The sequence below is a fragment of the Lycorma delicatula genome, chromosome 10 (assembly GCF_047948215.1).
Source record: "Lycorma delicatula isolate Av1 chromosome 10, ASM4794821v1, whole genome shotgun sequence".
Taxonomy (NCBI): Eukaryota; Metazoa; Arthropoda; class Insecta; order Hemiptera; family Fulgoridae; genus Lycorma; species Lycorma delicatula.
The window spans coordinates 543,458-559,536 of NC_134464.1; the positions used below are offsets into that span (position 1 = coordinate 543,458).

Below are 16,079 nucleotides of genomic sequence, written 5' to 3' on the forward strand. Positions count from 1 at the left end.
TAAAAGATGAAAACAAAAACAACAATGCAACAATAATAGGAATAATAAATAATATTTTGCAAGTAGTGGATTGCGGTATATTGTTACAAGTATTGCATCAAAATATATTAATTGAAATAATCTTTTTAATCAATAAATTTATTTATGTATCATAAAGTAAGAACGGTAATCATAAATAAAGAATGTCGAGTAAGAAGGATTTTATGGTCACTTTTAACAAAACAGTTCTTAGTTAAATGACTGTGGATACAATTCCTATTTCATTGTTGAAATATTTACTTGACATTTTCTGGCTGAAGACTTCATTGTAGAATTGCCAATAAAGCAATTTTTTCTATATCTTATTCAATATCATTTATTAATTGAGAAAATCTGGACTGCTTAAAATGCATTTACTCCTTAGATTATTACTAACAATTTCTAGCAATATAAAGTTAACTATGTAAGGCACACATTAATATTTTTCAACTTGAGTAATTTATATTGATAGATTTTTATGATATTCCATAAGTGTCCAGATAACTTTTTGGAAAAGAGTCCACTTGCACCTGCATCCAGTTAGTAAGTGTACCTGTAGATTATTACATTCCATTATCACCAGGCTAGGAAGTATTGTTAATTAGAACTTAAAAATAAAAATGGTAGTAATAGGTTAATTAATGCTCAGTAATTAAACCTTCCCTGAGATACTCTAGGCTGGGATACTGAAGGAAAAAGTTAACTACTTTGCCTGGGATCTTAAATCTGTTTATTATAATACATTTTTCTTTAACAAGAATTCCAATTTTTACTAACATCTTCATGGTATAACATGTTTACTTTTTATTCAGATTTTTAATTAAAGGTAATTACCACATTAATTTCATCCGATGGATTAGTGTATCATTCATCTGTTATACTGAAGTTATACTTTTGATCCGAGGTGTCAGCACTCGGAGTTAGATATATAGTACCTGTAATTGCTATCATATAAGTCCAACATCATTCTGTAGGAAAATTCATGTTGAATGAATAATTTTAAAATGAATCAATTTAATTTTTATCGTTTTAAGATTAACGTGAAAGTAACCATATTGGCTGGGTGATAATTTGGCCATATTATTGTATTAATTTTTCTTATTGCATACTTCTGTGTTGTTTCAGTAGCTACAGCACAACACCATAACTTTAAATTCACACTCTGTACATTTGAGTAATAATAGCGTTAGTAATAGATTAATGAAAAGTACTACATAATAACATTGCCTAATACAACTTTTGTTTGACTGTTGCTGTCAAGTAATATATATAATTGTTAATAAAAAGGTATTTAATTCCTATCTGTGCTATTTATTTCACTGTAAACTAGAGTTAACCTGTACTATATACAGGTTAAAGTGGTGTTTATATTTATTTACAAGTGGTGTTTACACCACCCATTGATTACCCATAATTCACAACCCACTGAATTACACATTTTTTCCAATAAGACTTCAGCCTTATTTTTAAAATAAATCAAGTTTTTCAGTTGAGATTATGAAGAGGTTCAGCCATTTGGATTTGAAGAAAATACCATGTCTATGAAAATTTCTCAGAGCAAAAAATGGTGTAGTCATTCATTAATTAATTGTTCCTTGGTATCCGGTCCAGTCAAGAAAAGGTTTGATTGAGGTAGTTTCTAAGTTGAAGAGCACAGTGAGGAGATGCCCTATTTTGCTGCCAAACATAGAGTAGTTAAATGGTTTGGGATAATGATGTATGTTTGTGATAACAATAACAATATCTTACTCATGTAAAATTTTAAGATGTGAATTCTGTTTCAGTTGAAGAAATAAGATCTCAACATTTATTTTTTGTAATTCCACATTAAGAGTGATTACTTGATCATTCAATCTTAAAATATGCTTCATCAGACTTTATCACTGAGCTTAAGAAATGATGATTTATTTTACAATGAATAATTAATTTAATTCCTCATAAAACTCCAGCTTCCTAACAAAATCATCTTCATGAAGTAATGATGTATCAGTTGATTGCTAAACCAATATTTTCTACCTGTCATAGAATTTACATTTGCATGTTGGGGAAACTGCCTTGTAGCTGGCTATGTATTATATTCTTCCTTCCAACTTTGTACGTATAAATTAATAATTTCAATCCATTTAGATGTTTAGTTTAGATGTTCTTATGTTGCTGGTATGATAAAAAAAGGTGGTTGATTTAGTTTTGATGGTATGCTGTTACCCTCTGCTTTATTTCTAGACTATGATATAACTAGGTTTTTTGACATCTTCATTGGATATTTGATGAAAATTTATTTTGATTAAAGACGGAATTCTCTGATTTTGTAACAATCTTTGTTTGAATCTTTTTTTTTTTTGTATATCCCTTCCAGATTTATTGGAAGCTATGTATACAATGTTAATGAGATTATGGATATTTTAAGGAGTTACTGTTGTTTCTTGTTCAAGGTATTTCTAAAAGGCAATTAAAATTTATAAATTCTGCACTACACCTATCTGTTTTGTTTTTTCGTGAGTCAAGAAATTAAACATAATACACACTTACGTAAAATTGTATTATCCAACATAGGATTGCTCTTAATTATAGCATCACTTGGAAACATTTCAAACAATTTACATCTCCCTGAAACAAATAACATATCTTTATTTTAATTTATTTTTGGAAAAGACACAGAATTTAATTTGTATAAGTAGATGATAATTATTATCTTGGTATATTGTATCTTGATTATAATTTTATTATTTATAATGAACATTGCTTTAGGAATTTTAAACTGAAAAATCTGATCAAATTTCTTCTCTGATCTGAGAATTTCTCCAAATATTTACTTTGTAATTATTAAATTTTTTTAAAGTAATATGAACAGTTTTCTATTACAGTTTAAAATATATGTCCAAATCATACTCATATAATTCTCAATAAGGCAAGTTGTAAAAGAAAAGGTGGAAACAAGTTGGAAAGGAAAACTGTACTAGTTTTTATGGGTAGAATTCAGTTAAAATAAAAATAAAAAAATCTTTTATATAACTATGAAATTTGTTATAAAAATATATTTATAACATACATGTTGATTCTGCAATGTTCAAACAATTATAAAAGATTTGATAGAGTAAGCTGTAAAAACTAGCACTTGACAATGAATGAAAATAACATTTTTAATCACTCACCTAGGCTCTAATTTATTGAAATCTGATGGTAAAAATATTTTGTAATAACAAAAAATTCTTCCTGTGTGTTTTATTCTGCGAAGTAGAATGCTTTTAAGAGATTAAGCTTGATCATTGGAAGCAGTGCCTATATTTCCTATGTTTGGATGTACAATTTAAAATACAATTAAATGAATTGATAAGTTAAACAACTTTCTGTCACTTGAAAATATGCTTCCATAAGATTCTTTTAAGGAATATCTGATGATGCATGTTAAGAGATGGAAACGTATTCAGTATGTGGTCATATACTGTATTTTTTTTCTTTCTTATTTATGTTGTGTTCATTCATTCAGTATGTTGTTTCTGTTATACAACTTTGTTTATTTGTAAATCGCATATTGCTAAATCATGTTGAGTTTATGACTTTTACATGTTATGGTAAATATTTTTATATAGACAGGTTATGTGTCCTGTATCTATGAGTTGGGAAGGTTGGAAAATTCTGATGTTGAGTAGTGTGTGCATGTAATCTATGCACCTCTAGCTGAATGTGAAATTTGGTTTATTCAATTTTTTTTTTATTTAGCACAATACCTACAATTTAATTTTGATACATTTTTTTTCACTTTTCCGACTATAACTCTACTACTGATGAAGTAGCATAATATAAAGGGAATGAATAGCCAAATTTTTTACATCAAGGTTTTTGGTAAACGTTAATTTTTCAGGACTACCAAAAAGAAAACACAAAAAATTGTAGAAATTTCTGTAACATGTATTTACATGGGTGTGTTGGTTTGTGATTTGATTAATATTTCCAGATTGGCTCGACAAAATTCTTCTAAAGACTCAAAAAAATTCTACTTGTGGGACATTGATGGCTAAATTGTGAAAAAATTAAAAAGAGGGAGGGGTAGTTTTTGACATTAATTTTGTATAGTGGTTGTAGAAAACCGAGCTTTGTTAAGATGAAAATACTTAATAAATTATTTAAAGTTCTAAAGTTTTAATTTAAGTTGATCAAATTTAGGGCTGGGGATATTCAATATTATTTCGATTTGCCAAATATTTTGAAAACTCATTGACTACAAATTTGAAATTTGCGTCAAATATTTGTGTATTTTATCCCAACTATGGCCTAATTTCTGATCCCATAGAACAAGGAGTATCACAGTTCCTGTATTTTTTTAACTGGTAAGCTATAGTTTTCTTTTAGCCTTGTTGAATAACATTACACCACATCAATTCTGATTTGGTAGTAAATAATTACTCCATTAAATAATTAACTTTTAAGCACCAGAAAACAACACTGTTGAATGGAACCCATGCTTAAAATAACAATTTTTATAATTAATATTCAAGATTGAAGATCTTGCATTCATTTTAGGTCGACTTACTTCTTCTGGTAATGATGTAAACTTAAGGTGCTCTGATTGATAATCATTATAGGCTGTTTAATAATAATTGATTATTTTATTAAAATTATGTTGTATTGAAAGAAATTATTTCATGTTATTGTTTCTAAGTACACAATACTTTAGAGAATAGTAGAATAGTTAAAATGTAACATAAACTGTCACAATGTTTGTATCAGTTTGTTTAACACAGTTCCATTTATAATGTTTGTATCCATCAATCAAGTCAACTGTTTCTAAATAGTTTTTCTTATTTTTTATTTAAAATTCAAACATTTTAATTTATAGTTACTCAGCTCCATTCTTAGATTTTATTTATTTTGTACTGCAGTTATTCTTTTGTTGCTTGTATCTTTAAATTATGGCCAAAAATAATTTTAAGATGTAATAAAAGTTATATTTCTAACATACATAAACTAGCTTATAAGTCCATATCAATGCAACTTATTCAGGCATATACTCTCATATTTAAAAAAAAGAAGAGAAATGTGACAAAAAAATTATGAAAAAATGAAATATAAAATTATTAGTAGTTAATTTTAGACTATATATGTTTGAATAAAAAATATAATTTATTTTAGAATCAAAAAGTATATTGTAATAAGTTGATGCTATTTTAAATAAGCTTTCTTTGGTTTTTGTTTAATATAAAACTAAGATTCCTCAGTTTTATGAATTCATAAAGTTGTATTAGATTGCTGTTGTAATAATTTAAGTTTTAATTGAAAACTGTTAATATAATTTATTGTGACAGATAATGAAATTTAAATAACAAAGAACTTGAAAAAGATTCATATTAACACAAAAGTTAAATTTAACAGCATCTAATCTGAAATAGAATACATTTTATATAAAATTTATGTGTACTTATTCTCCATTATTTTCTTCTTTAGTATGTAACATTAAATGCTATGATCAAAATAGTCTGTAAATACCAGCAGCATTTGATCTGAAAGGGCTCACCCATATAGAAATTGCATCCAACATTATTAAACTTTGAAATTTGGAAGAGTGAATCAAATAATGATTATAACGATTAATTAATTTATGTTCATATTTAATGATTTACCAGTATTAAAAATGATATTATTAAATTAATGATCATGATTACTTTATTATATATATATATTTTTTTTAATTTAAATGATATTAGGTGTATTTTTTTTAACTTCAATGATTTATTAAAAATTTAAATTAAATTAAAAATTTAAATTAAAAATTTTCTGGCCATTGGCATTTTATCCTTTTTTCTCACCTTTCAATTTCCAGGATACTGTTTGTGGTCTTTGAAAATCTAGAGTGTCTTGTATGTTACAGAACTATCATGTATATGAGTTATGTACAACAATCCTCAGGCCTTCATAGTATTAATGTTTTTATTAACATATATATATATCCTCCTCTATGAATCATGAGACCTTGCCGTTGGTGAGGGGGCTTGAGTGCTCAGGGATACAGAGTAGCTGGACCGAAGGTGCAATCATATCGGAGAGGTATCTGTTGAGAGCCAGACTAAGGAATGATTCCTGAAAGAGGGCAGCAGCTCTTTCAGTAGTTGTTAGGGGCGCAAGTCACAATGACTTAAACGGCCATATCAACATCACTCAGTCCTCTGAGTACTGCGCAGCTGAAAGCAATGGAAAACTACAGCTGTTTTTTTTTCCAAGAAAATGTGGCTCTGCATTTTCAAAAGCAATAATGGAGGCGCCTTCCTTGGTAAAATATTCCGGAGGTAAAATAGTCCCCCGTTCGGATCTCCGGGTGGGGACTACTAAGGAAGGGGTCACCAGAAAAGTAAAAAATAACATTCTACGAGTCGGAGCGTGGAATGTTAGAAGCTTAAAAAAGGTTGGTAGGCTAGAGAATTTAAAAAGGGAAATGGATAGGGTAAACGTGGATATAGTAGGAATTAGTGAGGTTCGGTGGGAAGAGGAAGGCGACTTTTGGTCGGGTGACTTTAGAGTAATTAACTCAGCGTCAAATAATGGGCAGGCAGGAGTAGGTTTCGTGATGAACAAGAAAATAGGGAGGAGAGTGGAGTATTTCAAGCCGCATAGCGATAGAGTCATTGTAATAAGGATAAAATCAAAACCTAAACCGACAACGATTGTTAACGTCTATATGCCTACAAGCGCCCATGATGATGATGAGGTAGAATGTGTATACGAAGAGATTGATGAAGCAATTAAACACGTAAAAGGAGATGAAAATTTAATAATAGTTGGAGATTGGAATGCAAGCATTGGAAAAGGCAAGGAAGGAAATATAGTGGGTGAATACGGGCTGGGCAAAAGGAATGAAAGAGGGGACCGACTTATAGAGTTTTGCACGAAGTATAATTTAGTAATTGCCAACACCCAATTTAAAAATCATAATAGAAGAATATACACTTGGAAAAAGCCAGGCGATACTGCAAGGTATCAGATAGATTATATCATGGTTAAGCAAAGATTTAGAAATCAACTCGTGGACTGCAAAACTTACCCTGGAGCAGACATTGATAGCGACCATAATTTGGTGATAATGAAATGTAGATTGGGGTTTAAAAACCTGAAGAAAAGGTGTCAGATGAATCGGTGGAATTTAGAGAAGCTTGAGGAAGAGGAGGTAAAGAAGATTTTTGAGGAGGACATCGCAAGAGGTCTGAGTAAAAAAGATAAGATAGAAAATGTAGAAGAAGAATGGGAGAATGTTAAAAAGGAAATTCTTAAATCAGCAGAAGCAAACTTAGGCGGAATAAAGAGAACTGGTAGAAAACCTTGGGTTTCAGACGATATATTGCAGCTGATGGATGAACGTAGAAAATATAAGAATGCTAGTGATGAAGAAAGTAAAAGGAACTATCGGCAATTAAGAAATGCTATAAACAGGAAGTGCAAACTGGCGAAAGAAGAGTGGATTAAAGAAAAGTGTTCAGAAGTGGAAAGAGAAATGAACATTGGTAAAATAGACGGAGCATACAGGAAAGTTAAGGAAAATTTTGGGGTACATAAATTAAAATCTAATAATGTGTTAAACAAAGATGGTACACCTATATATAATACGAAAGGTAAAGTCGATAGATGGGTGGAATATATTGAAGAGTTATACGGAGGAAATGAATTAGAAAATGGTTTTATAGAGGAAGAAGAGGAAGTTGAGGAGGATGAAATGGGAGAAACAATACTGAGATCTGAATTTAAGAGAGCATTAAAAGATTTAAATGGCAGAAAGGCTCCTGGAATAGACGGAATACCTGTAGAATTACTGCGCAGTGCAGGGGAGGAGGCGATTGATAGATTATACAAACTGGTGTGTAATATTTATGAAAAAGGGGAATTTCCGTCAGACTTCAAAAAAAGTGTTATAGTAATGATACCAAAGAAATCAGGGGCAGATAAATGTGAAGAATACAGAACAGTTAGTTTAACTAGTCATGCATCAAAAATCTTAACTAGAATTCTATACAGAAGAATTGAGAGGAGAGTGGAGGAAGTGTTAGGAGAAGACCAATTTGGTTTCAGGAAAAGTATAGGGACAAGGGAAGCAATTTTAGGCCTCAGATTAATAGTAGAAGGAAGATTAAAGAAAAACAAACCAACATACTTGGCGTTTATAGACCTAGAAAAGGCATTCGATAACGTAGACTGGAATAAAATGTTCAGCATTTTAAAAAAATTAGGGTTCAAATACAGAGATAGAAGAACAATTGCTAACATGTACAGGAACCAAACAGCAACAGTAGCAATTGAAGAACATAAGAAAGAAGCCATAATAAGAAAGGGAGTCCGACAAGGATGTTCTCTATCTCCGTTACTTTTTAATCATTACATGGAACTAGCAGTTAATGATGTTAAAGAACAATTTAGATTCGGAGTAACAGTACAAGGTGAAAAGATAAAGATGCTACGATTTGCTGATGATATAGTAATTCTAGCCGAGAATAAAAAGGATTTAGAAGAAACAATGAACGGCATAGATGAAGTCCTACGCGAGAACTATCGCATGAAAATAAACAAGAACAAAACAAAAGTAATGAAATGTAGTAGAAATAACAAAGATGGACCGCTGAATGTGAAAATAGGAGGAGAAAAGATTATGGAGGTAGAAGAATTTTGTTATTTGGGAAGTAGAATTACTAAAGATGGACGAAGCACGAGCGATATAAAATGCCGAATAGCACAAGCTAAACGAGCCTTCAGTAAGAAATATAAGTTGTTTACATCAAAAATTAATTTAAATGTCAGGAAAAGATTTTTGAAAGTGTATGTTTGGAGTGTCGCTTTATATGGAAGTGAAACTTGGACAATCGGAGTATCTGAGAAGAAAAGGTTAGAAGCTTTTGAAATGTGGTGCTATAGGAGAATGTTAAAAATCAGATGGGTGGATAAAGTGACAAATGAGGAGGTATTGCGGCAAATAGATGAAGAAAGAAGCATTTGGAAAAATATAGTTAAAAGAAGAGACAGACTTATAGGCCACATACTAAGGCACCCTGGAATAGTCGCTTTAATTTTGGAAGGACAGGTAGAAGGGAAAAATTGTGTAGGCAGGCCACGTTTGGAATATGTAAAACAAATTGTTAGGGATGTAGAATGTAGAGGGTATACTGAAATGAAACGACTAGCACTAAATAGGGAATCTTGGAGAGCTGCATCAAACCAGTCAAATGACTGAAGACAAAAAAAAAAAAATATATATATATATATATATTTATTTATTTATTTATTAATAATGATTTATGAGGTTTGTCTCAAAAGTAAGTGTACTGATTTTCCTACAAACAGGTAATGTAAAACGTCCTTCATGTAGCTTGGCTCTACATGTATACTTGTTTTAACTGGATTGGTTCAGTCAGTCGCGTATTACTGCTGTTCGTGTGTAGTCATGTTTTATAACCTCATCGTGGTTGCGATGGAGGAAACATTGAACAACACTATACTATCAATTTTTAAGTGAAACTCAACAACTCTGCTACAGAAATATTTGATTCTTTAACCAAAACTTATAGAGACGCCACTCTATCGAAAACTATGGTTTTTAAGTGGTACATAGCTTTCAAAGAGGGCGGAGAAAATATTGAAAACGACCCTCACTCTGGAAGATCAACCTTGCCAACAAACAATGAAAATATGGAAGTGATGTGAGCTGTGCATTATACACAAAGAATTTGCAACTTTAGGACAGACAGTTTGTAGTGTCTTTAACAAAGATGTCTTGAAAAGACTTTGAAAATGGGTCCAGCGAGTCTAAACAGACATTGCACATGATTCTAATTTTGCACAAGCACTTAAGAAACTGAAAATAAACAGATGTTACCATTTTCTAATTTAAAATTAATTTCTAAAGATTATAAAAACACTTTTGATATTTACAGAAAAGGAATGTACACTGATTTACACATAAATATAAAAGCGCGCGTATGCGCACGCACACACACACACACACACACACACACACACACACACACACACACACACACACACACACACACACACACATAAAACTTCTTATTCTATTTCATCTACCAATCTTAATTTCAAATTCATAGTCTCATTTAGTCACCTCTGATGATCTGACCATATAAACCATGCATTTAAATTTTCAACATTTTTCTTGCAGTTAGTTTTCTTCCATTTTAATTTGATGTTCCTTGCATGATATTTATATAAAGAATACTACATTCATAAACATTCAAATAAATTTTTCAAAGTAAAAATACACACATTGTAGTAGAATGGCTAGAATATTGAACAAAACTAAATTTGTTTTAAATATTTTATTACATGATTACTAATGTTAATTATGAAACTAAAAGAAATTAAAATTCATATCTCTGTGATAGCTGCAAGTTAATAAATTTTCATTGTAATGGCTCATAGCTTTCAAAAGACATGATTTGGCAATTTGGTTTAATTTTTTAATAAAATGTTTAGTGTGATAAAACATATAAATAACAAAAATATCATTTATGGAACTCAATCAAGTTCTTAAACAACTGAACAATGAGTAACCCCCCACCAGGCCAATGAGATGAGGATGATATGTATGGCATGTAAATGAAGTGTAGTTTTGTATAGACTCAAGTCAATCACTCTTGAGACATGTGGTTAATTGAACCCCATCCACCAAAGTACACTGGTATCCACTGTCTAATATTCAAATCCGTATAAAAGTGACCAAATGTAAACTAGAATTTGAACTTCAAAACCTTCAACTTTGAAAATCAACTGTTAAACAATTGATTTGTGACAATAAGTTTACTAGTGGATCAGGTCAGTGGACAAATTATTATTTTAACTTTCATTTCTAAATAAACCGATAAAGATATTATAACTAAGAATCCAGACAGGGAATTATCTACTTTTGTCACATCATTTTGCTTATAAAATTAATTTAATTGAAAAGTGTTGTTTCATATATAACTTATATCTTATCATTATCTTATATCTTATAACTTATTATCTTATACACTCCTCTACTTTACATGAACCAAGAACCTGGGTGATTAACCAGCTTTCAAAACCAACGTTGTTTTCTTGATATGAGTAAAATGCTGGGATATTTATTATGCAATAACAGCAATGGTATACATATTTTATAAAAGTTATTTTCAACTTTGCTCTATTATTTATTATATTTTATAAATTTATTTTACTTAAATTTAAATAAGCTTCATTTTTATATGAGACTCGGCTAATAAATTTTGCACATACATAGCATGGACATGAAAAGAGGTATTGAAATAAAATAAAAAATAAGTAAAAGTACAATACCGTAGCTACAAAATGCAGTATTTATTTTTCAATATAATCCCCATTTACACTGCTAAACTTTTCCCAGCGTGTGACAAGTTTTTGCATTCTTTCACAGAAAAATTCTGGTGGTCTTTCTCAGATCCAAGTGACCACAGCTTCCTTCACCTCATCGTCGGTGGTGTAATGATTACTTTTGAGATCCCTCTTGAGATGAGGGAAGAAGTAGAAGTAGCACTGAGTCAAATCCGGCGAGTATGGTGGATGGGAATAGGCTCAAATTTCAGCTTGCGGAGAGTCATCAGAGAGTTCGTGCATTACTCATTGTGCATAGATTATACGGTAACCCAATTGCTCGATAATATGGCCTACTCGTTCTTTAGATATGCCTAACTGAATAGCGATGCATTGCTGGGTAACTCGCCAGTCACTTTGAAGCATTTGAAGTGCGTCGCCACACTTTAAATTGCCCACCTTCTTTCGATGTTTCTCGTCAGTCATAGACTGGTTGTCTGCTGCAAGGTGCATCCTCAATTGTCACTTTACCAGCTTCACTTTTGCTAAATTTCAACGCCCACCTATTCACAGTAGTACTCCTATCAACAGTTTCACTACTGTAAACTGCTTTTAAATGATGAAAAATATTCGATTCACATTTTCTGCCTTTAAAAATTTGATCACTGCACGCTGTTTTAACCGTGTTGACATATTGGCTGTGCTTGACTCCATTTTAATTGCTACTGAAAACAACTGGTGAATGGATTTCAAGAGATTATCACAGGTTTGTAGAGGGGAATTTTAGTTATCATGTGCTGCTACACCCAACTCGATAGTACCTTTAGTCTCCGTGTAGCATACTAGTGTGCAAAATTTATCAGCTGAGCCTTGTATATTATATTTAAAACCATATATATTATATATCAACATCATTTATTTTCCTGTACTATGTTAATTGACAATGTCCAACACAATAAGTTACAATGCAAAAGAGATGCCTCTTGGTTTGGAAATTTATAGCAGAAAAATGAATTTTATTAAAAAGTTGCAGCTGAGTTCAATGGCTTATTGCAGAAACCGTTGATAACATATAGAAAAAAATACAAAAGTTTTTTAAATGTAGCAAAATATACATACCTACAATGTATAAATAAATAATCCAAATTTTTTTTCTTCAGAAAATCAACTGCCACCTCTTAAAAGGAAGAAATATTAGTTTTTTGTTCTTTTGTTCTATCTCCCTACAACTTAAATATTCTTCAAAAATTTTTTTATAGCTTATACTTCATATATATAGACTTATCAAAAAATATCTAAAATTTTTTTTTAAATTATCGACCCCGGATCTAAATTGCACAAATGTTTTTTTATTTATTTATTTTTCTTAGTTTAGTTTTTATTGAAGAGGATGTTTAGATTTAGGAAAAAATTCTTTACTAAAGCGAATTTGTTAAATTTAACCGATATATATATATATATATGAATATCTTTTAGAAAAATGTTTCTTAAAGTTTTCCCCATCTCTAAAAAATGTATTTCTATTTTTTTCTCTAATTCTTTTAATTTTAATTATTTAGAAACGGAAATTTCATATAATACCTTTTCCAGCTTTTTATTAAGATATCGGATAATGCAGAGCCTCGTTATTAACAATTATCAAGAATTTGCAATTTTTTTATACATATATGTAAACTGTTGTGTCTAAATTTTATTTTTCTTTATTTGTTTTTATTGTTTAAGAATAAGAAATAAGTATAAATACCTTATTCCTTTTAATAAATGGGTGTCAAGGAGAGGTTTTTCTTTCTCTACTTATCCATTAATGGACGTTTCCAACCACATTATCCCATTTATAACAGATCTCTTGCTGTGGGTGTATTGCTTCCTGCACAGTAAGGAACCCAGTCCATTATCTTATCCTTGTCTTTCGTATCCTTGGTATTGGGTCAATATTTAATTTTTAAAACATTTTAATATTATTTTCTTAATATAATGTACATTGCAATATTCTTCCTTAATTTTTAAGAGGATAACTTTTGATAGTTGTATAAAAATAACTTCAATACTGAAAAAACTTCATTATATAACTTCATACTTAAATAACTTCACTTACTATTATTATCTTAATATTTATCTCATGATGTGATTTGGAAATCGAGAAAATAAACTATTTTTTATTTTTTACGCTTTTAATGTAAATAAGCTTTTATAGCGTAATTTAAAATATATTAAATATTTTATTCTGACCATTACATAACAATTCTTAAATAGATCACGTCAGAAAATGGATAGGTTTGCTTCTCCACAGATGAAAATAAATTGTCTATTGCTTGGACGGATAAAACTTTGATAAAAAAAGCGTTACAAAACACATTTAAAGTATGTTTTTTTCTTTTTGAGGTGGAAGGGGCTAATGACCATAGCACTTGATGGCCCTAAAACTTCAAAAAAAAATATATATAAAAAGATAAAAGACTGGCTAAGGTTATCCGAAATAATTATCTATTGATTTCTTCCAGGTAAGTTTTAATTTTGTTATAATTAGAAACTATGTTCTCTCTTAGTACCTCTCGTTTAACATAATTGATGGTATTTCTTGTTTACCACTAACTAGTTACTTCCTATCACTGTCGAGCTTAAAACTTAATGACTCATTTGGTAATAAATGGAAAATAATACGGATTTTATTTTCTATTCACTGTTCTCTTAACCTACACATTCAAATTCAGTTTCTGAAATTGTGCCAAGTAAATAAAAGAGCAGTACCATTTTTGACATTTTTTATAATATATAACTATCACTCCTAATTACCCTTGTCTAATTTAGGGTATATCTTAATTTTATCATTATTCGATTAATGGCAGTTAATTAGGAATGGTTTGTCTGATAATAAAAAAACTTGTATGTTTTGAAAAAACTTGATAAAGTGTTTGCAATAATGAAAAATCATTAATGTCCATTTCAATCAATAATGAAAAAAATGTTTAGATTTTTCTTTTGTGTATTTCACACTGGCATAAAGTTGAGATAAAAAATATACAGGGCAATTCTAAATGATGGACTCAATTTAGTAATTCTATATTTCCTGAATTATAAATTATATCTGACTGATCTATGTAGTAGTTGAGAGAGTAGGTCTGAAAGTTTAAAATAACATTGCTAGAGTGCATGTATTTTTGTAAACAACCACTAGCATACTTGTACCACCATTACATGTCAGTTGTAAGGTTTTCTGTGTTCTTGAGTATGGTAAATCTGTCAGCAACTGCAATGCAGCATACATCTCATCTCAGATTTAACTTTAGTAACTCAGTAACACAAGAGATTCTTCGTAACGTGTGGGACAAGTTCAGACTCCGCTTAGATGTGTGCTGTGCAGCCATAGGAAACCACATTGAACATTTATGAATTGAATCTGTAAACTTTATTATGAGCATTATCAGATGTAATTTCCTTCACATTTGTCATTACTTTGTAATTTGGAATACAAGAGTGAGTTATTCTGCACTTATCTTTGCCCCAGTTTATCAAGAGAAAATTTGAAAATGAAGTGAAGTAATTGTGTTAGTCAATCCTGGCCAACCCAAATTGCACCATGAGCTGCATTGATGACCTAAAATTTTCCAAGGACCACATAAATAAGAATAATTGCAATTTTTTTCAAAATCTGGCTTTATAACACAAATTTAGTGCTTATTGAGAATTTTTTTGTTTTGTAAGTGAATAATTTGAATGCAAGAGATAAACTGTAAGTGTTCTGTCAGTTATGGAAAGAAAATACCCACTGAACCAACAACAAAATATGTATTTGTATGATAATAAACATAAAATAAAAATAGTCACAAAAATCAAACAATATTTTGAATTTTATTTTAAATAAGAAACAAATATCAATGCGGGGGGCTATTTCTTTCAGTATGATACTTGAGTTTCTTTTCGCTTACTTAATCTTTCTAAATTTAAAGTTGCATACTTTAACTGGTTTTCCTGAATTATGTTTGTTATTGACGCTTTATTTTTGTTTTTGTTACATTTTATTTCAGAAAAAAAGCTTCACATACGTATGTAGATTGAAAGGCACTAACTATTATTTTTGGTAAAACAACTGATTAAAAAAGGTTTTTTGCTATTATGTACTTGCCATAAAATTCTATTTTTGGAATTGTAGGATATATATTGTTTAGTTCACTACCACATTGTAGGTTGATTAATTCCATGTGTAGGGTTTCTGAAACTGTAAAAACATGAACACCAAATGGAGAGCTGAACATCGTGGATGTTTTCACATAATTTTCCAGCTCTGGAAAGCAACAATTAAAGGCTGTTATAAATTTTCTCATTTTGTAAGCAAATTTTGAATGATTACGTTGCCGTTCTTTAGCAATGGAAATGTTGTGCATTATGATTTTTAAATTGGTTCTCCAACAATAATAATTTAATTTGGAATGCTTTAATGAAATTACAAGCATCAGTAATTACATTATTCTGACCCTGAAACTCTCCATATTTAACTGATTCGATTTCTGTAATCTCTACCAAGAAACATACATCTTGCAACCACTCTTCATTTCTTAATTTGGCAACAGGCACATTCTCCTTAGTCTTAAAAAATTAAATTTCTTTCCATAACTCAAAAAATCATCTTAAACATTCTCATCTAACAGCGACTCGACTATCTAAAACTGGTAAAATAAATTCTACATTGCCAATTTAAGGCATAACTTAATTTCTCCTTCAAATTCACTGACAATCAACTTACAGCTGTAAAATGTAAAATGTAA

General features: G+C 30.1%; 1 protein-coding gene across 1 annotated transcript in view; it reads right to left on the reverse strand.

The window, feature by feature from the left end:
* The window catches only part of LOC142331640 (uncharacterized), a 33,323-nt gene extending 18,742 nt beyond the window's left edge, over positions 1 to 14,581 (reverse strand). Inside the window, exons 1-2 of the mRNA XM_075377664.1 lie at positions 14,497 to 14,581; positions 2,548 to 2,625 (exon numbers count right to left, since the gene is read on the reverse strand). Of these exons, the coding sequence (XP_075233779.1) occupies positions 2,548 to 2,625; positions 14,497 to 14,581 (163 nt within the window). The remainder of the gene's footprint in view (positions 1 to 2,547; positions 2,626 to 14,496) is intronic.
* Between the last annotated feature and the right edge of the window lie 1,498 nt (positions 14,582 to 16,079).